Source organism: Oryzias melastigma, linkage group LG14, assembly GCF_002922805.2.
Source record: "Oryzias melastigma strain HK-1 linkage group LG14, ASM292280v2, whole genome shotgun sequence".
Taxonomy (NCBI): Eukaryota; Metazoa; Chordata; class Actinopteri; order Beloniformes; family Adrianichthyidae; genus Oryzias; species Oryzias melastigma.
The window spans coordinates 4394022-4421711 of record NC_050525.1 but is presented as its reverse complement, the minus strand read 5'-3'; the positions used below and the strand labels follow the sequence as shown (position 1 = coordinate 4421711).

Below are 27690 nucleotides of genomic sequence, written 5' to 3'. Positions count from 1 at the left end.
ACAAGTCATGGAAAACGGGAATGGAGAGAAAGCTGAGGATACCATATTGCAGCAAATCCTATTCATGCATGTTTATGGGGGAGAAGATTAATTAAAATCCAAATGGAAATGAGTGATTAGTGGATTATTCTAACTCTGAGGACATCATTGTTATTACTAAGGATGACTTTCCAGAAAAAATAAAGGAAATATGCTTATCTCTGGGACACTGTGAGAAATATCCCTTCATTTTATCTCGATCACGTTCAGATAAAAATGTCTGAAATTAAATTTAAAGAACAGTTTAAAGTCTTTGGGAACTGAATCACACAAAAAAAATGTTTGAGGAAATTGAAAGTTTTTTGAAGAACCGCAGGACATAATCGGCTCTGAAGAGTAAAGAAGGTTTAAGGGAGGGAAAGTCAAGAATATGTGCAGAGGGAAACTTTTTAAATCTCTTAATTAATAAACTAAAAAAAAGACAAGATGCTGTAGAGAAGGAAACACCAACAAAGTCTGGAACACAAGTGTAATGTTCGTGTGGAAGTTCAGAATCGGAATGATACGGTGAACACAGACATGATGACTGGCGCCTCTGTAGAGCTCTCTCAAACATACAAACCCAAGTTACTCGCTCAACATCATCCATGTTTTCCATGATGTGGTAAAGAATGAAGTCCAGAAAATGTTGGCGGTTGCTCCTCCCACACCGTGACATCATCATTACATTTAACGCACTTTAAAAAAGTAGATGCAAATTTGCAGCTATATGACTCCCAGGTTCGTGTTTTGATGCCCTCTTAGCCATTACATAACAGTAAAAAAAATCTCTATTAGTTTTATTTGGCTAAGCAAAGACGTAATATTAATATTGCTCAGTATTTAAGTGAAAATGGATAAGCCTTTCACTTAGCCACTGATAAATAGATTCCATGCTCAAAGTACAAACTAAGTGGAGCAGAATGCCTCAATCTGCTGAGAAAATCCACTTCCTGAAGCTGCATGTTTGCATTCCCACTTTCCAGAGGATGTTAATTACTCGGGATTCTTCTAATAGAGTCAAGCTGCAGCAATTAAGGACAACAGAGACACAGTGTGGATGTACAGAGCTCATTACTCACACAAACAATGCGGTCCTCATAAGACAGTGAGATTAATGGCGTTCCTCTTATAGCTCCTACATACTGTTAATATGATGCAACAGGGAGAACACCGGCAAGGACCAAAACTGGAGTCTGAGGAAAGAGAGGGCAGCCAGTTTGAAGGAGCAGAGATGGAGACGTGGGTGGAGGAACAAAGCTGTGCTACAGATGGTGAGAGGAAAACACTTTCTTGTATCATTTTCTTTTTACATCTTTCTTCCAGGCTAAAGTTCCGCTTGGCTGCAACAGTTTCATGTTTAGCTATCAGGACGATGCCATTACTGTTGCAGAGATCTTGCCAGGATAGAGTATAAGCTCGATGTTCATAAAGTAAAAAAAAATAAAAACAGAGTAGCACATCTTCTCGGTGAAGGCCCATCACATCGCTGAAGATGCCTGCAGCTTGGCGAGCCTCTGACAGGCTGTAATTCTGTTCCAGGACAGACAAAAAGCTGCAGCACGCTCAGCAGAAGTCAGACTTTTCTTTTCTTGTTGCAGACAGTATTTCTCCCAGGACTAGATGGATGCCATGTCTCTCCTAGGTCATACAAAGTACTGCTTGTTGATGCAAACTCTCGTGGGGGGTGCTGACTTCCTCTGGCGTCTGCGTGCTCGGGTGGTGCTGAACCACCAGAGAATTGAAGAAAACACTGAGCTGATGGAGGACAAACATCACAGCAGTCGCCGTTAACCATCAAAAGTCTTCTCATGATAAATTAAAAAAATGATTGAACATTTATGGGTATAAGAGCGGTTCTTTTGAGCATTTATGTGTCAGGGAAAGACATGAAGATTTTTATAGTTGTTATAGTTTATGAATGTGGAGAACAAATGTCAAACAATTAATGGCACAGGAAGACCCATACTTAGGCAGCCTGAGGACCCACAGTGGATTACGCTCAATACTCGCCCTCTAGGATGCCAGTCCTAAACTCAGCCAACCGAGCCATCCAGCTGCTGATCTGATCACTGTTAATGTTTAAATAATCCATTTCTCTTTAACTCCTTGACGCTTATTAATGTAAATATGCATCAAACCACTTTGGCTCCAAAATTATCTTCGTTTAGATTCTACACAACAGAAAAACGTAGAATTTGAATACATTTTTTTCATTCCTGGAAAATATCTTAGATGTCAATGAGTCAAATTTTGATAAAGTTTTATTTTTCTTTGTAAAAATTTGATAATTAACATTAAATTAAACAATAAGACTTCATTCTCAATGTTATCAATAAAGCACAGCATTTATAAAATAATATACAGAGCTTTTTTATTTTATTTTTATTAATTTGATGTTTTGACATTGTATTGTTAATATGATTGCTTTGACTTTATCATTATTTCAAACAATATTCTAAAAAATACATTTTTTTAAGATTTAATTTAAAATGTACTAAATATGTAGACTAAATGCAAAGTATAGATTCATATAATACTAGAAAAGGAAACAAATCATGAATACGTGAGCAGAAAATGAGGAGCTCTACTTATTTGTTTCTTATTTTGTATCTTTGTGTAGTAATTTAGTCCAATTTAGAGCTGTGTTACATAATAAAGGCCTGGTGGCTACATTATTTTCCACATTCATGCTTGTAATTGGTTTCTGTGTAAACATCTCACATCTATTACCGCTTCCCTGCTTTATAATAGAAGGTTTTTTAAAATGTGGTGGTCTGTGCGGCGCGTCAGCTCATACCGTCTGGGTCGTGTGGTTTGCAGAGCTGCAGCGCTGCTATCGTGGGGCATTTGATGATGTCAACCCAGCACTGAGGGCGTCTGAAGGCTTTCCTCTGGAGAGCACAAATGGCACTAGTGTAGCTAAAAGCATCTCCTTTTTCATACCAAATGCATTATTTGCAGACTGCCACTGTATTCAGCATAAATGTTTGATGATGGCTGAAGGGGAAGCTTGTTGGAATGTCACGTTGAGACAAAACCTGAAAAAAACTGACCACATGTTTTTTTTTAAGGTCTGTTATTAAAAAATGAAAGAACGTCTATTTTGGGGGCCTTTTCTGTGTGTATATTTGATATTCTGAGGAGTGATGACGACTTGTGTTTCTATTCAAAATGACCTGAGCTTGCAGCTAACTCGTAAAAACACTTGGGCTTGCTTCTAAATGTCTTTGAGCATTCATGGTTTTTGTCTTCTGATTCTCTGTGACGGAGATAAAAAGGAGCAATTTGAGACCTGCTCCATGAGTCAAGTCTAATCACAAAGGATAAAACGTGACAGAGTGGCCATATAATCATATTTTATTTCTAAGAATGGCAGTAAATGTGGGATGTGTCCTAAATCCTTTTTTTTCGTAGTATTTTTTCTGTAGTATTAGTTATTCAAGTTATAAACAGGCAAATCAGATGTCTCAATAAAACGACGTGGACCTCGCTGGCATGTCTGGCATTCAAAATGTTTGACAGATTCTCCAGAGTCTGCTTTGAAATTATAGGGATGTGGATTTCCAACTAGCTCAATCCTGATTAGTGAGAAAGGTTGCCATAGAAATATTGACTCAAACCAACTTTGACCAATCCTTGCTTAGTATCGTCATCTGGCTCCAACATGGCGGCGTCCATAATTGATAAAAAATGGCAAGTGAGTTGACTTTGTTTCATTGGAGCTGGAAGCAAACCATTTTCTATGGGTGACATCATCCTCACTTGGTCCAGTTCTTATATACAGTCTGTGTTTTCCAAATGCTGATTCATATTCGCATAAACTTGATATCATTAGGCTGTAGCAGCACAGCAAAATGGATCGCATCTATCAATTTCAGACGTCTTTTAGATGGTAAAAATACAACATTTCTCAGGAGTATGAGCATAAACTCTGATCTATTGTAAATCAGTGATGTGTTTTTGCTTACACCTAGTTTAGGTTCATTGAATGTGATTTCCAATTATCTGAGATAGATCTCAATCTTTAGTAACCTTGTCACCTCTGTTACCCCGGGCTCCCACGACTAGCATTACGCCTCCCACGTGAGCGCCGTAGTCTTTACATAACTTTAAAAGTGCGAGAGGAAATCCCACTGCAGATGATCACGTTCAACCTCTGTGGCGATGCAAATCCATTTCTTTGGGTTCAAAATTTTGCTGAACACCCCAGGGATGGGATTACTGTACCTCCTATATAAATGGTGGGTTATTGCAGGAACCTATATGAGTTCAGAGTTTCACGAGGTCGACAGCAGAGCCTGTGGCTGCAGCCATCCAGTAGCCAATGGGAGCCATCGGCTGTAGCTAAGCGCTCCCGGATCGCACCTGAGCTGAAATGGTTACCGTGTGAGCTTAGGGTTAAGCGCCGTTTCCACGGAGCGGTCGGGTCCAGTATTTTGAGTGTTTCCATTGTAAAATGGACCCATTTAAAAGTACCGTCCCGTACATCTTGGGGGGCACCCATTGGTTGTAAGTGGATTAAAAAGTGCAAAGGTTAAGTTAAAGTTAAAGTTAAAGTCCCACTATTTGTCACGCACCTAAGTGTGTGAAATTTGTTCTCCGCATTTGACCCATCCCCTTGGGGAGCGGTGAGCTGCAGACACAGCCGCGCTCGGGAACCATTTGGTGGTTTAACCCCCCAATCCAACTCCTTAGTGCTGAGTGACAGCAGGGAGGCACTGGGTCCCGGGCGGGACCATTGATTACCCATTGATTGGCAGGAAATGATGACAACATTAGAGACCGCCAATACAGGGGTCATTTAAGCTAACTTTTCTAATGTTGGTAAGAATTTGGGTTTCCTGTGAACTCTTTTGCTCTCGAGTCCATATGTAAATGCCAGCAAACAACAGCAGACAACAGTCTGTGGTGGAACTGCAAACGTTGCAAATATGCAGACGTCCTGTCTTTTCCAGTCGTCTTACTACACTGAAGCAATGACACGCTAGCATTAAAACAAACCGCTCAGTGGAAGCAAGGCTAAACTGAGTGGAAATGCTCACCAGAATTAAATGGACCATACCGTGCCACTCCTTACCGGACCGGACCGCTCAGTGGAAACGAGGCTTTAGGTTACGTTTTGTATTAAGGCATCAAGTTAATGTTTTGGTCCTTTGTGGCATTTATTGAATAAATTAGGTGTAGCTGCAAGAGTACAAAACTTCTCTCCCTCTTTTGTTACTTTACGAACATTCAACTTCTTCAGTTTGAGTCATGCTCAGTTTATTTTTAAATCATTTTAAGGTTAAAGTTGATTTTGAATGACTTTACTTCAACTTGGAACGCAAGACTTTCTCAAAATAAACAGATGAAAGAGATTTTTGCAGAGGGTGAACAGGTTGGGAACGTCACCTTGCATTTCCCAAAAGCACAATTTTTCTCTTTATTTTATGTCTGTGACGCGTTCTGGTAGAAGCAGAGAACATGGAGAGTTCCAGCTGTGATAAAAGGGTGCAGCAAACTCCAGAGTAAACAGGACCAAAACAAACCCAGAGACTCGAGAGACAAGGGAAATCATTTATGCATCAAAGGCTGTCAAAAGAATACCAAGCGAAGGTGTAAACACAGCAGATGGTGAGAATCCCATCCTTGGTTGGAAGATTCAGCCCCGCTGACACAGTATTAGCCCCCGCTGAGGTTGTTTGTATCTACCTGTCAGTGAGAAGGGATAATGGGGGAAATAGCTGGGAGGATTATGAGATTAGAGCGGTCAGTCTTGACAACAAGAACTGTGATTAACAGGCATTCAAAGCAGCTCATGACAGTAAAATAACAATCACTGTTCACTCATCCTCCATAAATGGAAATTTGATTCAGTACAACTTCAATGTTTTTTCTCTGCTGATGATCATTTCTGCTTCACAAAGCACTGCACTTAATGAGCGCATGTTTGTGCAAGACCTCTGTTGTCTCAGGTCAAAAAGGTTCTCAACATGGAGAGAAAATAGACTGTGGATTAGAGTGACTAATGCTTGATTTGTAACGTGTGCATGTTTGTGTGTGCGTAATTTTTGATTTGCAACTTACAAACATTTGGTGTGTAACTGCGCGAACTAAAAAATGTGTATTTCCATGTACAAAAATAACAAAATAAAAAAATAGAAATAATAGAAATTATACACCCACAACATTAAATTACAGAAGTTTGAAATTAACTAGCGGGTTAACACAAATCTTTATAAAGTATGTACCAATCGGCTGATACACACACAAAACCACAAATTTTATGTGAGACTCTTCACGTTTCATGTGTAAGCGATGCGTTTGAATGCTGCTAGAATGCTGGGTCATCAGAGTTTTCTCATCAGCCACACAATATAACTTGATATATACCCACTTAATAAACCCTAGAGCACTATCGTTGGGTGATTTTCCCCCAAGCTAAAGTATTTACATGATTTTTAATATGTTGTATTTTTCTGAGTGTCATTGGTCCCTGTGTAAAGTCTCAAATGACCCAGGATGGGTGGACCAAAAGTCAAGTGTCCAATGTCATTATTTTATTTTATTTATTTATTTAGGATTTTTTTGTTCTCAGATTCCTAATTTTCAATTATGCTTTTAACATCTTCCTATGTTTTCTTTTCCATTTTGTTACATGTAAAATAAAATAAAACTACTCTTATTTATTAGGTGTTGTCATATTTTAATATTTTTTTATGTCAAATACTTTTTATTGGATATATTATATCAGGTAAAAATTTCCCAACAAAAGTGATGGTGTAACTTTTAAAAGCGAAGCTGTTCTAGGGTTAAACAGATATTAATATAATTAATATAAAATGATCTTTCAAAAGAAAACACTCTTCACTTAAAAAAAATGTTTTCCAGAACTATTCGCTTCCTCTCTGCAGTACCTTCCCAGGCAGCGCCTCGGGCGGGCCGGTGGGCGGATCAACCCTCTACGCTCGGTGTTCAGAAGGACCTCCACTGCTGCTGCTATCGCTGGTTTGGAGACTAGAGGTCGCGGAGAAGCTCTGTGCACTGACTGTGTATGAGGCGCATAAGAAAACTCTGATGACCCAGTATTCTAGCAGCATTCAGACGCATCATTTACACAAGAAACTCTGAGACGAGTGTCACATCTGATTTGTGCGAAAATGAGGTTTTGGGTGTGTGTATTATGCGATTTGTGCATACTTTTTAGACATTTGTGTGTAGTTAGTTTCAAACTTCTGGAAAAATGATTTGCTCCGGACAGAGTTCGCTTCATTTGGTCCAGATTGAGTCATAAACCTTCGTAGACTGGGATCTACTGGAGATTTCTGTTCCGGATCAAAACTTGTACGATCCGAGACCACCTCAAAAGATGGACCCGAGATCCTGGTCACGCACCAGGGTCCGCTGACGTGTATTCAGACTGAAGCTTTTTCCGGATTATCGGGGGAAACGAACTCTGGTTTACTTTAGTGTGTGCAAATCTGAATACACCCTGAAATACACTCAGGGATAATGAAGTGAACCAGCAATAGCTGTGGTTGATTAGCCTTTAAAACCTGCTTTAACCGTTAAGGATGGGTTGATAAAATTGATTAATCTGTTGAAAACAGAAACAGAACATTTTTTACAATGTTAATGATCTGAACATTTTTGTTAGAACTTCTCCTTTTGAGAAACCATGTAACTCTGCATGATATTAATAATTAATAATAGTTTATAATAATTTTACAGTATGTGAACTGTATCTGATTAATATACTGTATTCAAAACATATAGCAGGCTAATGTATTGAATGTATTTCTAAACAAATGTTTGTAAATGTGTAATTTCAATATTGAATGGAAGAATAAAAAAATTGAATTGAATCGAATCGTTTCTGGAAATTATAATCAATACCCAGCCCTAGTAACTGCGGTAGAGTGGAAGAGGGAAAATCAGGTTAAAAAGCTACCAAAACACACAAAAAAATGAGTTTAAAACTCAGGTTTCTGCTGGTTCATCCTTCAAAACATAAAGATTCAGGCACCAAAATAAAGTAAGTTTTCCTCCAAAATCATTAGCACATTTTCATGACCATGGACCAAACCAAGAAAATGAATCGAGCCTCACTAAAAAAGAAAAGTTGACTAATGAACTATTGCTCAGCAGAAAATATGTCCCAGAAAAAGACATTATTTTGGATAAAAATGGCATGATCATAACTAAAAACACTTTTACTATAAATGAAAAGATGATTGGAGTGGGACTTGAACATCTATATATTCTATGTTTTTATTCAAAATGTCTCACATTTATTCTTCTTGGTTGATTCTGAGCATAGACTACAGAAGAGCAAACAAAGGCGACTCAAAAGTAAAATGGAAAAAAGGCCATCATGTTTTCTATATCAAAGCCATCACAGATGGGGGAGGGCTTGTTGAGGCAGCTGGTTGTTCTGTACATCATCTTCACATCTATCCCACCCTTTAAACAGGGTTTTTCTTCTTCTGCAGCCTCAGACGCACTGAAAACTAACGGCCCAAACAAGCTGCTTTTTTCCCAGCAGATCTTCATACAGGCTGATTGTTCATGTAACGTATCCTGTAGCATCGATGAAAGCGTCTCCTCGCTGATTAAAGCGAACAAACAACTTTTTATTTTCCATCACACATGATGAAAAAATATATCAACTCCGATCATTCAGAAAAACCTTTACAGATGAAATCTATCCAATTACTGAATGAATAACTACCTAACGGCTGCTCACACTATAGGGAGTACAGTCTGCCAGCCCCCACCATCAAACAGGTAATCAAAGGTTCTGGGGGAGGACTGTGGCTGTCAGGCTGTTCTCGTCTCACATGTGCTTCACTTGTGCTCGGCTGCTTGTTTTGGCCCCACAGTCACCTTCCCGCTGAAAGAAGTGAAATGAAGAAAAGGAGGCGGCTGGCCGAGACCAGCCTTAATCTGCTTGGTCTCAGCCTGCCGGCTCCCCCGACCCCCCCTCCCCCCACTCCCTGTGCTGGGAACCGCGGGAGTGGAGAGGAAACACAGATCTCTCAGTCTCCTATCTCCTCCATCTTCAGAGTGTTTTCTGCAACAGATTGGATCATAAACTGGGGAGCATCCTTCCCAACAGAGGATCAATCAGTGGAGCGAGAGACCAACAAACACAGGATGACTCAAGGCATGTGTGCTACAAACCAGTTTGATTTAAAAAAAAAGATTTTCTTTATCTCAGGTCTAGAGGGTTAAGAGTTCAGTACAGAGTGACAGTGTGCAACTAAAAAAAAAGAAAAGAAAATCAAAGGCTGTTGTTGAAAACAGGAAGTGTTTCTAGCTTTTATGCTAACTTAATATTTCAGTTCAAGTGGAACCATGAGGTTTTAAGCAAAAATAGCAGAATTTCCATTGACTATGAAATTGCGCAAATTGGATTTGCAATAATATAAACACAACAATTTAGAAAAAACTTGAATTTATCAAAATAAAACATTTGTGTTTTGAGGAGGTGGTTTTCAAGGCAAATTGAAATTACATACTTCACAAAACTGCAACAGAAACAATTTTTTCAAATTAAATGAGTCACGTGACCAACAGTGACTGCACTGCTGGCAATGCTTAAACTAAAAAGGCAAACTTTAACATTTGTCAAATTAAAATCCTTTTGGTTATTCTCTTGTTTGGCATTATTGGTATCATTCTAAAAACTTCAAAGGATTTTGTATATCATAGTTACTTTTTATCATTCTTTGTGATTTCAAAAGAATGTATTTTGTCTTGGATAATTGAAGAAGTAACTCATCTAAAACAAACATAGGAGTGGTTGGAAGTGGAGGATTTTAGAAGCTCGGAAAGGTTTATTGTCAACAATGAGCTCCATTTTTTTTCTAAACTATCCTATTGTAGACGTGCTGTTGGTGTCGTACAAAAGTCTTTAGTGACTTTTCCACAATGACTTATGAGCTCATTCCCTAAATAAAACTGTGATTCATTCACAAAAAACCTCCTCAGAGGCAGACGCGATTAAAATAAATTGTGAAAGTCATCTTCATGTTTATGCCTTTTGGCATGCAGGGAAACCATTATTATTCCTTACAAATATCAGTTATACAGTGAAACACAGAGGTGTGAGTATGATTATGTGGGACTACTATGTTGCTTTTTGGGTTCATAGTACGAGGAAAAATTTGCATTATGAAATTTTAAGTGGAAATATAATCAAAGAACGTAACAAAGGATCTATAGATGAGAGGCTTGATACTGTCCACACATAAAAATACAGATCAACAGACCATCAAACAACTTAAGTCCAGAATAATGTTCAGTACGTAGTGATGTAGACAGTAGAGCAACATCTTTCAGTTCACACGTGGGTATGTTCTTGAGCTGCAATTTAGATATCATTTTACTATGTTCTCACACACACTTGTGGTCTGGACAAAACAGGTAGAGAAAAGTGTATTTGTAGGCAAGCTGGGACAGTGAGATTCAAGAAAAGACAGGCTTACCCTTTAGGTGATAGAGTCAATGTACAGCTCACAGAAACGCTCACACCCATGCTAATGCGCATGCTAACATGAGCCCATGTCTGTGTGTGTCAGTTATGTTGTGAAGACAAGAAGTCGTAACTTACTCACAAAAAGGTCACATGATGTTAAAGGGAGCAGCAGGAAAATCAATGGTACCTTATCAACTCTTTTCGGAGTGAGCAAACAAGACATGATTTGTGTTACACGATTCTTGCACATGAACAAAGGTGGTGTCTAAATAAAATATACTGAAGTGTCCCTGTGTCCGACATTGATTTTGTTGCTGTGAATTCATCCAGTTTAGCTGGATCGTGCATTGATCAGGTGGTTCAGTACCTGATGGATGAAGCTTCAGTGTAGATGATCCATGATATGAGAACAAAGGAGGAAAAGTTAAAAATGTGCTGGGATTTTTGGACAGATAAACCATGTCCTCTAACAAAACTGTAGGTCAAACTTTGGTGCCCTTAAGTTTGGTTTAGGTCTGGAGGTCATGATCCGACATGTTTATTTCACAGCCACAACAGTCTTTTTTGTCAGAGTGTTCCATATTTTTTCCAAGATGTATCAAATTCTTTGATAGATTTGAATGAATTTGCTCTTCACGCTGGTGTTAACTGATCATCTGAACAATCTATTATTTCAACTGCTCAATTCTGGTAGATTGGTCCAATTCCCCGTCTTCCTGTGTCCCGCAAACCAATAACTCTATCAAAGACAAGTTTCTTATATAGAGCAGCCAAACTAAAAGGATGCCAGCTCCAGCATCATACTCGAGATTGTTTTGCTTCTTATGGTGTATAAATCTCCCTCCAAGTCTCTTTCTAATAGTACTTCATTGACTTATACAACTAAAATAATAGTTGGTACTTTTTTTGTACTTGTTCAGGTAAAGATCTAATTGAGCTGGTTATTAAAATATAGCATCAAAGGACTACCAATGACCTTTTTTCAGCTGAGCGAGTGTGTCTTTAGATGCTTTTTCTTGGATTTTTTATTTTAATTCTCCATCATGGCTTGTTTTTAACATTTGATGCATTTTATTTAGCCATTGCAGGTCTTACTCATGCTACTTTCACACCAAATCTGACATTTCAGTCTTTACAGCTGTCACAGTGCTGTTTATTACTCTCCCTTCAGGTGTTTAAACCTCTTTTTCAGCTGTTCTGACTCAAATACTTCCCATTGAATTTTGGTTTTGCATAACCAGAAGAAAAAAAAATACAAAAGAACTAAATAATTTAATCAAAAAATAACTGAATGAAGCAAGAAAATCTGTTTAAACCTGACAAATCTACAACTACACAAATTAAAAATGATTAAAAAAAAATGAAACACCAACATGAAAGTCATCAAAAGTCTTTGATAACAGCAGTAATTATTTATAGGTTTGATGCTAGTTATACTTTTTAATTATCAATAGTCACAGATGGTCCAAAATCAACATTAAATGTCACACTAAAGTCACCAATTAAATGCTGGTTTTAGGGTTGTTTTATTTTTAGCTTGATGTGCAATCCTGTTAGTGTAACTTTATTTAAAACAGAAACAGAGGGAGGTAAAATAAGGTTGTTTCAGATCAAAAGTATGCAGATGCTCAGCAGGTCAGCAGCCACGGCTTGTCTGGTTCTGAAGAGAAGATTTATTGGTTTACCTCCATTGCACAGACAGAATGTTGTCCGAGATAAATGCAGTCAATCAAAAATGCCAGATCCGGTCCGATCCTCTGAGCACGGCAAAAACATTAATTTGCCTCATGCAAATAGGGAAATCATAAATGATCGAGGCTAATCAATCATGGTGCGTGTTTGACAGCTACCAGCAGTCCCAAACCCTCATTCTGCCATTAAAAACAAACTCCTAACAACACAGATGGCACAAACAAAAACAGGACAAAGTTGCAGAAGCTCTGAAAGCTGAACACTGAGGAGGCGCCTCTGAGTGGAGGATCAATCACTGCCAGAGGAGGAGAGGATAAACCGCGTAAGCAAAATGAGACGGAAAGAGGGGCACTCATGAACACTCGGATGTGTGTTTCTGTGTGTGTTACGCTAAAGCAGCTGCAATCCAGCAGACATAACAATGACTCATCTTAGCTCATTGTTCTCATCAAGAAAACACTGGTGGGAATTGCAGGAACCCAAACACACGCTTGCACACTGGCGTTGTGTTACTGCGACCTTATGTAGGCCAGTCTGCAAACATAACTATAACTTATGAGCATCAACAGAGAAAACTAGTACCACCACTAAAGCATAAATTGGAATGTGGAAGTGATGCATCTGCTTCTGGTTTAATGGGCACCCTAGTTTCCTAGAGAAATGCTAATAACAAGTACTGTGTTTTTGACATTAAAAGGCAAACTTGTTTTTTCTAAAAAAAAAAAGAAAAAAAAAATGTCAGTGAGGTTTATAATCCGGAACCTCCAATTGGATTAAATCCAGTTGTGTTGACTGATGTTGAAGCAATTTTGAGAGGTCCTCTGTCATTGTAATCATGCTAACATGCAGCGGTATTGGATTGTGCTTTTTTTTTTTTTTTTTTTTTTATCGAGGTTGGGAGTTATTCTAAATAAGCTAACATGTCACAATGTTGAACTGTGTTTTTTTGTATATGTTAATAACAGGGTTAAGAGTTAGCATAGTCGCAGTAACCTTTGTTTTAGCGGTATCAGTCTGTTTTTTTACATGCTGCCAACAAGGTCGGGTGGTAAGGTGGCTAATGTAACAATATCGGACTGTGTTTTTTTTGTACGTCTTATTAACAGGGTTGGGAGTTAGCAGAGTCACAGTAACATTTGTTTTAGTGGTGTCAGTCTGTTTCTTGTGAGCCCCAAACAAGGTTAGGGTGTTATTGTAAACGCTACAAATAAGGCTGGGAGTTAGCGTACTCACGATAACGTCTGTTGTAGCAGGATTAGTCTGTTTTTAACATGTTGCAAACAAGATTGTGAGTTATTGTAAATATGCTAACACCGCTAACGTGTAGCGATGTCGGAACAGTGATTTTTAAAAGTGTTACTAACAAAGTTGGGAGTTAGCGTAGTCACAATAATGTTTGTTTCAGTCTGTTTTTTGAATGTGTTGCAAACTAGGCTATGAATTACAGGTATTGTGAATATGCTAACGTAGATGCGATTCTAATGTGGCTAACGTGCAGCTTGTTACAAACAGGTTTTAGAGTTACTGTGAACATATTTAATAAAACGACTGGCTGATCTTTTCTCTGACTTTTTTGTTTCGCTTATAGTTTAGTTTGCGTTATTTATGGCATAAATTTGAAAATAAACCAGTCATCAACAGTTTGTCTTACAGTCTGGCGTGCCGTATAGTGCATAAAAATACAATAATTTAAGAAACAAGAAATATATTGTACAATACTAACCTACTTTTTCTGGTAAATTCAAAAACACAATGTGTGGAGGAACATTCAACATAAAAAAACAAGAAAAATCCAAGAGAATCCTTTTCCAACTGAGAAAAACGTGCACATCAAAGGACAGATTGGTTTGTTTGATTTCCTGTTTACAGTTCCTTCAAGTAATTACACTAAATTGTATATTGATGTTGTTACATTTTCAGCCACAAACACAAGTTTATTCAAAGGAAAAAGGAAGCAGCATTAAGTGCAGTATCTGGCTTCCACCTCATCATCTTGGCTGCGAGCTGCAAAATGAAAAAGCCGAAAGCCCTTCAGAGGTGGAGGACTCATGTAATATGCATGGCCGCTGGTTCTTTGACTGCGTTTGTGTGTGAAGCAGTGTGTGTTTGCTCGAGCTTTCATCGTAGAATGACGGAGGAGAAGCAAGAAAAGCAAGACAGGAGAGGAATAGACAAATATGTTTTAGCCTGGTTCCTCTCTGTCTGCAGAAACAAGAGAAAAATAAAACAAATGTAATAAATTAAGCTGTGATTCCCACACTTTCCTTTATCTAGCCCTTCATGTGAACTCTGGTCTTTGTGTCATTTGTTGCTCACTATTTGAAGAGTTTATGAAGAAGTAACCCTAAGGTGGGTCACTTTTTGAATATGTTCAGAAGCCTATAATCAAAGCATTTCCAGCATTCTGTTGGACGTTTGGAGGTTAATTAATATTGTAAAGCCTTAAGATTGCAGGAAATCTCTCACACATTCTTGAAGGAGGTTTCAAAGCACAGGCGTGCGTCTAAAAGGCAGCATTAAAGATAGATTAGAAAACTGTTAATCTTGGAGGACTGCCCTTGCACAAAGTCTATAAAGACCTTTCCAGTAAATTAAAAGAAAAGTGATAAATGGGATAGGATGAAAGTTCGCTCTTAATTACAGCATGCCTCTAATTGACTAGTGGTCCAATTACTGTGGTTTTCGTGGGTAATGTATCAGAGAACAAGCCGAGCCAAGCGCTGCTGTGTTCATAATTACAGTAGACATCAGATTAGACCAATGAGCCACAAACACACTGTAGCTTTGATTCATATGTAAATGCACGGCGCCCTTTACACATATGGGTATTTTTGCATTATGTGTGAATGAGGCTGTGACACAGCGGCAACAACAAATAAATCAACGATGTGGAAATGTATAAAAAATAGATATTTGTTTGTAGATGAAGCGGAGAGTAAATGTTTTTAATGAGACTGTTAATTTCTGTTTGTTCACGAGAGCTCACAAAAGTACACAGCCAGTATAAGCTCATCTGGAGAAAATGCCTGCAACTAACTACTACTATGGTTTTTAATCAGCTAATTAGTTGTAATTATTTTAACTTTTTTAGAAGCTAAACTAAAAAAAACAATGTGTCTTTGTTCAGTCAAACAGCATCAGAGTGTGGGTACCCACAATACTTACACGTTTGGTATTTGGTATTGTTAAAGCTCACCTGACCTCTGTGGCAGTTAAAAAAAACAATTGGTTCTACCTGAAAACCAAGCTCTAGGTTCACTTGCAAGTGAACTTTGATGTGGGTCAGCAGTAGAGTGAACAGACAGACAGATGTGCAAAATAGCCCAAAAGCACAATTTCAAAATTGTGTGAATCCAATGGATAAAACCTGGTATAGAAAGATTCTTAGTGTGTATAGATGGTACTGGAAGGGTTAGTTGGTCCGGATTAGTCCGCTTAATTTGGTCTGGATTGAGTCCTGAACCTTGCATTTGGTCTGTAATCAGACCGTCGTCAATCTGGCATTTCTGTTTTGAAGTAAGTATCATGAGTCTGTGATCTGGTTCTGTCATGTTCTGTTTTCCCTGTCAGTCTCACCATTTTCAAGTTAATCATCCACAGCTGTTTTCATTTAGTAAATCAGAATAGAATAGAATAGAATAGAATAGAATAGAATAGAATAGAATAGAATAGAATAGAATAGAAGTACTTTATTCATCTCAGGCTGGGAAATTAGGCTGTTGCAGCATTAGGCATATACAGAAAATATTAACATATAGAGAAAAAGCTATATTTACAAAAGATAAGGAAATAATATACAATAAAAAACAAAAGCAAATTGTGCAAATTATAATGTGTAATTGTTCCCCCTCGATGTATTTAAGTGTCTGGTCTTCAGTGTCTCAGTGTCAGGTCATCTGCTCTGTCACATCATTGGCTTGTTCTCCTGGTTTTGTTATGTTTGACTTAATGTAGTAAATCTTTGAGTTTCTGCCACCATGTCCTGTCTCCTGCATTCGGGTCCTACACCACCACCCCTGACACTAAGTCTTTTAAACAAAACCAAGTGACAAAGGATCTCTTAAGTCATTGGCCACGAATTACAAGGAATTCCTGCACTTTGTAATCCTTGTTGGAATACTTCACTTATTCAAACCCAATATTTCACTGACCATTTTTGAACGTCTGTATCAAGGTCAGGTATAACACTTAGTATGGGTACAGTGGTACGGTGGAGGCATGCTGCAAGGTGGTTACTAAGGAGACTACGACTACGAAGGTACGCCGATAAGTGTTTATGACACATAGACGGTCAAAAAACAGTGTGAGGATCAATCTGTATCAAGTTACAAGTTGTTTTAATAAGCCTGCATTCATTCAACCACATTTCTATGAGTGGATGTGTCTCATTGTTGCTCCACTACTTTGGTTATATCCCATAATGCCAGACTATAGGGGCTGTTTTAGTTCAGTTGTTCCACTCCGAGCCCTGAGTCTATCCAGACGTCCCATCTGATTGGAAATTAACCAAAACCTCCTTAAAGGTGGGATTTGAGGGCGGTTTCCGGTCCAGACCGAAAATGTGTTCTGGATTATCGTGGGAAACAAGCTCTAGTTCACTTTGGTTGAACCAAATGTGTCCAGTCTAGTGTCTAAAAATAAAGCTCTTTAATTACCTGATCAGATACATTTAATTTGAATATCCATAAATAGTAACTAAATCTCTACATTACTTTTCTAAACTATTACGGCCTGAAGTGACATAATTTTCTTGTTTCAGTCATGGGTTTTGAGATGTGGCTTTACTTTTACCTGGTTTTCAGAGGTCTTTTCTTTTAGGACTTATGTTATAAAGAAAGTCTAAGATCTTTATATGGTTTTATTTGCCATTAGTTTTAGTTCCAGTAGAAAATAAAAAATGGCATTTAAGACATTTTATCGCGTAGCAGTACATGTGCTTAATATAAAAGTGCACATCAAGACATTTTTATTTTATATGTAATATCCCAAATTGTTGAACCCTTTAAGGTAGTACTAGTGAGATTTAACACGTTTTATTCTCAATATATCAGTTTGTGTGCAAAACCTTGATCCAGAATTGTAATGACACTGAAAACTAATATGAAAACGCAGTACAAAAGGTTTTATGATCAAGAAACAATTCGCCTAATCGGATTATCTCAGCCTGACAGACTTTAACATGTTGATTAACGTTGTGACAGCCTGTCCGTTTGCACCAAAAATACTTTATCAGTGAGAACAGCAAAAGCAAAACCAAAGAGATGGTGGTTTGTTCAGCGAAACAAAAGGTTTAAAGCTGATGTTTGCTGGAGATAATGGCAACCTTTCATAACAAGTTATCAAGCTGAAACCAGACGGTAAAACAATCAACCGTTTGATCGGCCAAATGGTTGGAAAAGGTCTTTGACTGCTGTCAATGTTCAGAACTAAGTTGAACAAAAGCGAACTATGAGTTTTTTGATAAATTAAATTTGTTTTTTTGGAAAGGCCTTCCTGTTTTGCATTGAGTTCTTTGACTAAAGATAGCTTTTTTTGCTGTGATTTTATACATTTTGAATAAATAACAACAATTATTTAAATATTGGATATCAGCCTCAGAAAAACAGTTTTTGAAACTATCAGCAAAAATATAATAATAATAAATCTGTTTTTTTAATTGCTAATACCCTATAAGCAGGGCCTAGCCTTTCCCTACGTCGTTGCAACAAAGACGAAGTCTAAGGAAAGAAGACAACAAAGGACTGAGATGGGACAAAGATTGAGTCAAAGATTGTCTAATGAAAACAGAAAAAAAGCAGGAAGAAATGATTAACTGAACATTTACTTGAAGCTCAAAAAGCTTTTGTTCATAAATTAAAGAATACAATCCAAAACATCTATCATCTTATCAACAAAAACGAGACATTTTCAGATATTTAAGGCTGAAAAACTAGATAAGAGTGTTAGCATTTTGTCCTTGAAGGCAGTTGAATTGAGCCCAACAATGACAGACAGAACAGAACGATGCTCAAGTCACATTTTCTTCTTAGGAAAATGCTTTCTTTCAATCTGAGGCTTTCCCAAAAGAGAGGCTCTAAAAGTGCCATGAAATCCTCCTTTTTCACGCAGCGATGAAAGAAAAACTAACTAGGTGTTACTTCATTGTTGGAGTCTGCCATGCGTATCCTTCCCGATATGGAAAATGCATTTGCCTGTACTGCGGGGATGATTGACACATGGCTCAGGTACCGTATGGGCTCTGACTGCAAACAGCAGCGCTGAAATAACACAGCAAGTGTTATGATCAAAGCGGCTCTCCCATTTTCATCACCGCGCTTCGGGAGGATATCTGCATAGCAGCTTTGCCCAGGGGAATGCTGACACAGCAGTCCCGGCTTGAAACTTGCACACGGAAACTTTGATTTATGTGTGTTTACAGAGCGCACACGCAGGAGAACACTTTCTGTTTCCTCTTTGAATGAAATATAGAGAGGCTCTCACTGATGAGAGTGGAATCCAGAAGACGGATTCAGAGGCCTCTAAATTCACAGATACAACCAAGTTTTTGACCAGTTTAGCTTGAATTGAGAAATCAACAGAAACCAATAGGTTTATATTAAAATGTTCTAATTCAAAAGATGCTATAAGTCAAGGATATTTTGAATATCTGTAGAGCTTTTTGCTGTTTTAAAAGTGGTTGAAAAACTATGGTTAAGAAAATGTTGGGAAAAGTGCATCATGAATAATCCACACCTAATCCTTAGTGTGACTTAACCATGTTTGGTTTCAGTGAGTAATTGCTTCTGACTGGAGTCAGAAATTGTGGAATGAGGCTGAGCATTGAGTGCAGTATATTGTGCTGCTGTAACCGTGATAGTGTTCTTTGCATTTTAAGATCGTAACATTCCAGAGTCATCGCTGTGACAACCGCCTGGCAGCAAACACAGAAGCATCAAAGCAAGAATCTCTTTTGTTTGATTCTGTCATCTGGAGAACATACATATTTATTCCAGAATGACAGCGGTCTTCATTTTTGATCCTCCATCGTTCTGTTAACCATAAACACATGATTGTTCATCTGATCATTCCTGCAGATACCAGGGATCTGATTTATGCTTAAATCTGTGGCAAATCTCAGAGATTAAAACTATGACTTTGATAGAAGCGTTTTAGTTTCTTACACTGACGTTACATATGCTGCACGGTGGAGCAGTGGTTGGCCTCTAGTTCAAGTCCCAGTTGTTGGACAAAATCATCAATGGGGGACCTTTCTGTGTGGACTTTGCATGTTCTCCCCGTGCATGTGTGGGACTCTGACTTCCTCCTACTGTTCAAAAAATATCCTTCTTAGTTTAATTTGTGACTCTAAATTGCCCCTAAGTGTGAATGTGAGTGTGATTGGGGCTCTGCAACATTATTTTTTGTGTTTCCATATAAATATGCAAAATAAAAAAACTGATTTAAAATGTGTAATTTTGCATCTAAATTAATTGTTTATGATTTCTTTGCTTAACTTCTTTACTCAAGTATTAAGATTCGATGATAGGCAGAAATTTTTAAATCTTCTTCAAACTTTTATTTTGAAATCTCCTGCCTGAACCATTAGGTTGATCCATCCATCCACAGTTTTCCCTCCATCCAGGAGCAGGTCATGGGACCAGCAGTCTAAGCAAAGATGTCCAAACTTCCCTCTCGGTTATATTGAAAATATACAGCAAGAAACTCACACTGCAGGAGGGGATGAGAATAAAGACAAACTTTAGAAATGATTCAGCTCAGAGTGTGATTCAATCCCTGCCTTTTATCTCATCATGCAGCTGAAACACCAGATGCCTCTCCTGCTATCATAGCCGGAGCAACATAAACAACTCTGACTGTGCAAGTTGAAAAAGAATAAAAGAGAACGAGCTTCGTGTTTCTGTCAGAACAGAAAAACAAACACTTCAGGCAGATTTCTTTCAAGTTCTGAACTTGTGAATCTCCCAAAGAAAGCCTCAAATTACTGTTAGAGCTGAGAAACTCACAGTCAAATCAATAAAAACATTAAAAAAAAGCAGGTGTTAAAATCTACACCATGTTTAGACACAATCACATTAAGCAAATGTTGCCTGTATGCTAATGTGAACACAGCTGAGCGGAGCCCCGAGTATTTGCAGAGTGCATGTTCACTCAGCCGAGTGTGACGTGTCTCCAACCCTGAACAGATAACGGCACCGAGTCTGCTTGAGTGCAGCACGGCCGCCTCAAACTTTGCACTCAGCTGCCCTCCACTCACAGTAAATGTACTAATAATACCAGCAGGAATTAACGCACAGAAACTATTACTCAAAAGAGGACAGCTGGAATGACTGCGTCTATGTAAAATACTATGCCGAGTGTCTGGGCACAGGAAGAGTGCAGAGAAAGAAAGTGGTGTCTACATCCAACCGTCCAACCTAATGGATGCTGACCACTAAGAAGCACTAGCTGAAATATGCATGACAGGAGAATAAGCTCCCTGCAGGAGCTCCAGAAAAGTCTACCTCCCTCGCTCTGAGCATGAAACATTGATGGCAGCCGCGTCAGCCGTGCGGCAGCTCAACCTCTGAATGGAGTTAACATCTAATTTTGGACTGCACTCACAAGACCACAAGTCTGGGAAAAGAAAGAGCGGGGCAGCTTTACCTTGAACAGGAATTTTCCTGCCTTTAATTATGCAGCCTTAAAAGTCTGTCAACATATATGCAGAACCTTTACACACAGTTGATGTTTTCATTCTTGATTATCAGAAAGAGGCAGTTCTTTCAAATAAAAATCCTAGAGGTGTTGAGTAAAAACTTGTGTTCATCACAGGTGTAATTTTATCTGAAAAGTATCTTTATGACCTCCTTCTTCTCAGCTCAGACCTCCCTGTTTGCACTTACCTCCATCGGCTTAACTGCATGGAAACCAAGGCGTTTCCACGCCAGACGAGATGTAATAGCATGCTTTTACATACCACACAACGTATATGTTTGGAACTCATCTGGGAAAGATCCCAAACCTCCCCGACAACAGCTCGACTCTCTCAAATGATTGAGCTCTTCAACATTTAAGGGAAAACCACAGAGATTCCAGCACTGAAGCTGCAATTTAGGTATTTGTATTGGAAATTAACTACACTTGGATCCGTTTAATGACTAGCCTGTTAGAAGCCCAGTGAATGGTGGGATTGTTGATTGACAGGTCATGGTCAAATTTTTTGCTTTCACTGTTGCCAGACAGAGTCACGGTTTCTAACCCAAACGTCACCTAAAACCACCAGATCTCACAACTAATTAATCATTAATTATTTGTTACCTGATTTGACTGAAATGCTACTCCAATGAAAATTGTGTTTTTAATATGCCATTGTAGTATTTTTCGCATGATGGAGGACGTATACAGTATCTATCCATCCATCCATCCATTTTTTAAAACTGCCTAATTTGGTGGGAAACTGCCCAATCTGGCAATGATAGTTTTTAGTTATCTTTGAGCAGCAGTTTCATATCTTTCAATTTAATAAAGTACACGCTCAGCCTTCGTCCGGCTGCTGCCTTCAGCATCACTCAAGACCAAATCTATTCCCTTTGTTCATGTCAGTGCAAGAGTCAACTGTCTGTTCAGCCTCTGAAAAGCTCAGCCATGCTGTTATTTGTAGAGAGAAAAAACATCCTTTCCCTATAATTCTCAAATGAGTCTCTTTTAGTGTAACGTCAAACACTGAAACGATTCACAAGCTAACTGAGGACTGTGTGGGGTCCTCGGCCATCAATACTACAGAGCCATCAATACTACTACAATACAAAGGCAAAAAAACAGAGTTTTTAATCATGTTATTAAAGTCAGTCGAGATATCTCTAACAACTCTAGATTAACCTAATTATATACTAATGAACTATATGAGGGACCAACAGAAATCAAAGGGTTTTTATTGAATTTCCTGACAGAAAAGGAAGAGAGTAGGGAGGAAAACTCTCCCTAAACAGAGGATATAGAGAGAAACCTCCAGCAGAACCAGATTCAGAGAGGGTGACCATCTGTAGCTACTTAGTATCTAAAAGTTCAGGAAAGAGATGGACAAAACTGAAAAAACTGGATCGTCTGTTGTACGACCAAGACCCAGGGAAGAAATATTTAGGGTGTATTCAGACTGGAAAAATCAGTTTAATTTGGTCGTATTCAGACTGGTTTTTGCCAGAAATGTGTGTTTTGAACTTAAGTCTGTGAACAAAACCATGTGACTAAAGACCTCTTCAGCCATTGGCCAGGAATTACAACTACAGGTGGAGTCATGGAAGTTCTATGCTTCGTAATCCTTGTCGGAATAGTTCACTTATTTAAACTTTAAAATTCACTGACCAATTTTGAACTTCTGTATCCACGTCAATTACAACACTTTTTACTGATGCTTTGGTATGGCAGAGGCACGCTGCAAGGAGGTTACTGAGGAGATAACAGCTAAGAACTTATAACGATAATGTTAAAATTTGTTTTAATGAGCCTGCATCCATCTGACCAAAGTTCAATACGCTGCTGTTGCATCGCTGCTCCCCGTTTGTCTGCAGCTCTACGTTTGCATTCCGTAATGCTCTGCTACGGTGGCTGTTTTGGTCCAGTTGTTCCACTTCGAGCATGGACTGTATTCAGACAGAGGAAACTAAGGGCAAAGCGGAGCGTAGTCCGATCGGAAACAAACCGTGATCACTCTGAAAAATGGGTCTGAGAGCGGTTCCTGTTCCCGGACCAGACAAACTGATAACAACAAATGAGTGTGAAATACTGGCCTCCAATTATGGTCTAGTGTATTGTAAAAAATACTGAAAAATCACTAGTCAGGAAAAAAAACACTATTAAAAGCATGTATAAGAAAAAAAAAAAACATTTAAACAGGTTGTTATTTTCTGTCAGTAAATCTTGACAGAATAATCAACACATTCACCCACATTTGCAGTACTAGGGAATAAAACAAAGACTGCTTTGATCCGCCCTTCTGGGTGTTTTTTTTGTTAAATCTTCATCTATCTAGACAACAGTCGACCTGGAATTAGAACAAAGCTGCAGATCTCCACTTTGTTTTCTTATTTGATGTGTTTGGCCTCTTATCTCAACAGACACACAGAACAATGTTGCATACAAACACACACAAAAGCCTCAGGATTGTTACTTTACCACAAGTTTGATCTCAGTTTGTCAAAGCTGCATTGATTTGATTCATGAGTCCCACAAAGAAACATGAGAATTTAGCTCAAACCAACAAGCTCTACTATAAATTCTTACCCAGTTTCCACTATGTTCATATCATTTAAAGCCTCCTCACTGATCCCCTCTCTTTTCATGCTTAAATACTGCTTCCAGAAAAACCAGCTGTTTGTTGATCAAAAGTGGTGACATACCGTATTTACCCACTATAGGGTGAACTGGAATATAAAGTGCACCGTCAATGAATTATCTAATTTGAAGTGATTTCATAAGGTGCACCGAACTATAATGTGCATGAGGCGAGACAGAGTCAGACTTTTGTCAGTTTATTACCGGGTTCACAGTCACAATGTCTGAATTTCTTCACTACTCACTATATAGTGTACTATATTGTGCATTTGACATTTTTTAGTGCAGGCCAAATCTATCATTCTAAAATCGAGTGCACAAGAAATATCCCAGAGGTCTCTGCGAAAAACCAATGTGCCTCAATGCTCACTAGATTGGCGAATAGAGAACACAATGTATTGCATTTGAACATTTTATGCAGAAAAATTGTGTTTAAATGTGATTTTTTAAATAAACTATCAATGCTCTAACCACCAGAACACAGTGGAGTCATAAACAAATGCTGTAAAATGCTCGTATTGATCAGATTTTTACTTTGTGAAAGTGGTGACGTCATGATTGTCGGTTTAAAAAAAAAAAAGCAGTAACTTATTTTTAAAATCCAGGACACACGATAGTCCTGCACTATATAGTGTTGTTATAGTTAGAGAGAAGGGTGAGGATTTGGACATAGCCTAGAACTTGTTTGTAACATGCTACGTGTTAGCCACATTAGAACTGTTAGCCATGTTAGCATGCTAACAATACATGTAACTCCCAACCTTGTTTGCAACACGTAAAAAAAGACTGATACCGCTAAAACAAATGTTACTGTGACTACGCTAACTCCCAACCTTGTTAATACCACTTAAAAAAATCACAGTCTAACACTGCTACTCGTGTGTTGTGTTAGCAAAGTAACAATACCTTTAAGTCTCAACCCTGCTTCCAATACATAAAAAAACAGACGGATACCACTAAAACAAATGTTACTGTGATTAGGCGAATTCGCAGCCTTGTGACAACATAAAAAACACACTTCGACATTGCTACATGTTAGCCACGTTAGCTTTTGAACTATATGTGTAACTTCCAATCTTGTTTGCAGTACATAAAAAACATGCTGATACCGCTAAAACAAATGTTACTTTGACTAAGCTAACTCCTAACCTTGTTAGTAACACATTAAAAAAGCACACCGCTACTCGTTAGCTGCGTTAGCATATTAACAGCACCTGTAAGTCTCAACGCTATTTGAAATACATAAAGATGACTAAAATCTCTAAAATAAATGTTACTGTGTCTCAGTCTCATGAGTAACAATATTAAAAAACACAGTTTAAACATTGCTACATGTTAGCTACATTAGCATGTTTAGTAAAACCCTTGTTTGCAACACATAATAAAACAGGCTAATACCGCTAAAACAAATGTTAGTATGATTATGCTAACTCCCAACTGTGTTAATAACACGTAAAAAGTAAAAATAAAAAAACACTCCAACAATACTATGCGTTAGGCCTATTAGTGTACTCACAATAACATCCTACCTTGTTTTAACTTGTAAAAATAAAATATAAAGACTCATATTTTGACAGAGAGCTGTGTGTCTTTCAAAATGTCTTTGACATCGGTAAGCTCAACCAGCTCCAGCAATCTGTAAGGCGCTCTTGACAATAAGGGCTATTTTTGTTTTTCAAAATAAAGATATAGTACAGTGTGGAAAATACAGTAAATAAATGTCGGGTTTTATAAAGAGGTAAATAACATTGATCTGAGCAGGTTGATGAACTTGAAGGAGACTCACAGCTCCATGACGAGTTCCTCACATCAAACCAATATACGGTGCAGTTCATTAAACAAAATACTGCTGAGGGTCTCAGGGATATGAACCATACATTCATCCATAAGAGTAGAAAAGTAGTCTAAGAACGCACCAGCTGCAAATAAATACATGTTTTGGGGAGGCAAGAATTTGAGGGCTTGCACTATGTAGTGACAGAAGCCCTGTGCTTGTGAGAGTTTCTGGCTTTGAAAGCTCTGACAAGACCACATAATGTTTACAGGCTGATTACAGGTGGCCTGATAAGTCACATGCAGCCCTGAACCAATGACCTGTGTTAAGGTGGCGTAATTGTCTTTTTACAGGAGTCTCTAAATCCATCCTCAGTTTCCTTTCAGCGCCTCACCCCTGCCATGCAGACTCTCGTTGCCTAGCAGCATCTGTCCTCGAGTTGTATCTTCAGTTTTTTCCTTTTGACTTGGACTACAAAGCCAGCGATTTTTTTTATCATTCATCTAAAACAAGGTAATTAGTCTTTCTTTCAGGATGAAACTATGAAAGAAGAGGCAGTGAAGGATGCAGTGCAGAGTAGAGACGTTTTTCCATTTCTTTAGTTTTTGTCATCAAAAGAGAGAATTTGTGTTTTTAACTGACCTGCAGCCATCTGCATGTATCCAGCCAGGGTGCAGGCCCTCCTCTCACATCCTCCGCTGGGAAGGAAGACAGTGATAATGGCCAAGAGGGAGCTGACTGCCAGCAGAGCACACCCTCCCGAACACAGCACCGCACTGGTCTGAAATACGCACAAACACACACAACAATTTCATTTGAGCTGCATGAATTCAACTGCAAAGTCCCCGAGCACTACACCAATGGAGCCAATTTCATATTTTTACAAGTGGGAGCAGCAAATGTGGAAAGCTGCCCAGCCTGCCATGTACCTGCAAAGCACATTGTTGAAGGTTCTCTGCTGCTTTTGACACCATTTCTCAAAGCCAAGAAGATAGTAATTAGTTCAATTTTTACGTTGCAATTAAATTATTATTAATGCTAACATATAAAAGGAGAAGATTTCAATTTTTGTACGACAAATTAATTAAAGGGTTGAAAGCTGAACATTTACTGTATTTTATTAAGTGGGAAAATATGAGCTTATTCTGTGATGTATCCAATTTCAATAAAACATGGAGGACAGGAGCAGGCCATAAAAAAAATCATCAATAGGTGATGCTGAAATTAAAGTACTTAGACAAACATAGATTCCATATGGAACAAGGGTAAAATAGGCAAGACGCTTTTAAAAACCTATTAATTTTTTTAGAAAAATCCTGAAATTCTTGCCAGTATCATGAGATATTGGATACTTTAATCCTCCAAGGAGAATCTGCTTTAAAAAACTGTTCTTTTGAGAAAACCCAGACTTTATTAGATTTTGGGCAATTCAAAGCGACGCAGGTACAAGTGGTTGTCCAATACACATCAGCACAGTTCCTTTGACAGTCACTAAGTGAAAATCAAAGTGTCAACTGTTTTGTATAAAATGTGACACCAAAACAAGATTGGATTTTTTTATTTACTGAGAAAGTGAATTATTGGGTGTGAATTATCATTTCTTGTTCCAGTCAAACGTGTAATTAGGCAGCAATGGGCGCAGTTTAGTTTTCTAACCCTAGACCACTACCACGGAGTGATCTTCACCCGAGCAAGATTTTCAATATGTTGCATTTTTCTGAGTGTCATGGGTCTCTGGGTAAAGTCTCACATCTCCCAGGAATGGATGGACCAAAGCCCAAATCTACAGTACCATTATTATTATTATTATTATTATTATTATTATTAGGATTTTTTTGTTCTCAAATTCCTAATTTTCAGTAACTTTCAAACATTTTAGGATCATCCCATGTCTTTATTTTCCATTTTGTTACATAAACCACAGTTGAAAATAAAAGAAAACTACTCTAATGTATCATCATATTTTGATCTATTTTTATGACAAATACTTTTTTGGCTATTTTATATCAGGTAAAAATTACCTGTAAAAAGTGATAGAGTAACTTTTTACACCGAAGTGTTCTGGGGTAAAACCAAAAAAAGAATTATGAGCGTTTGGTTTGTTCATAAAATGTCTTTATGGAAACTTTGTGAATATAACTAAATACAAAGCTGGATTTCTGAGGTTTCCTCTTAAATCAGGTAGAGTTTAAAGCTGCAGAACAATCCCTTGATGCAGTTTTTGTTTCTGTTTATGATGTGTCAACAACGCTGAGGCTTTGCCTGAATCATGCAGTTCGAGATAGATGTGAGGAAAACTGGGTCTGGTATCTAGCAGTTATGAGCTTTCTGAACAAAAAACATGTTGGACTGAGGATATGATTGGAAACAATTAGATCATCTCTAAAGAGGAAAATATTGGCAAAATTAAAATAAAAAAAACATATTTTTGTTT

The 27690-nt window shown here is 38.1% G+C and overlaps 1 protein-coding gene across 1 annotated transcript in view; it reads right to left on the bottom strand.

The window, feature by feature from the left end:
• Window positions 1-27690, bottom strand: part of LOC112142722 (transmembrane protein 211) — a 143992-nt gene that overhangs the window by 68035 nt on the left and 48267 nt on the right. Inside the window, exon 2 of the mRNA XM_024266261.2 lies at window positions 25899-26037. Within this exon, the coding sequence (XP_024122029.1) occupies window positions 25899-26037 (139 nt within the window). The remainder of the gene's footprint in view (window positions 1-25898; window positions 26038-27690) is intronic.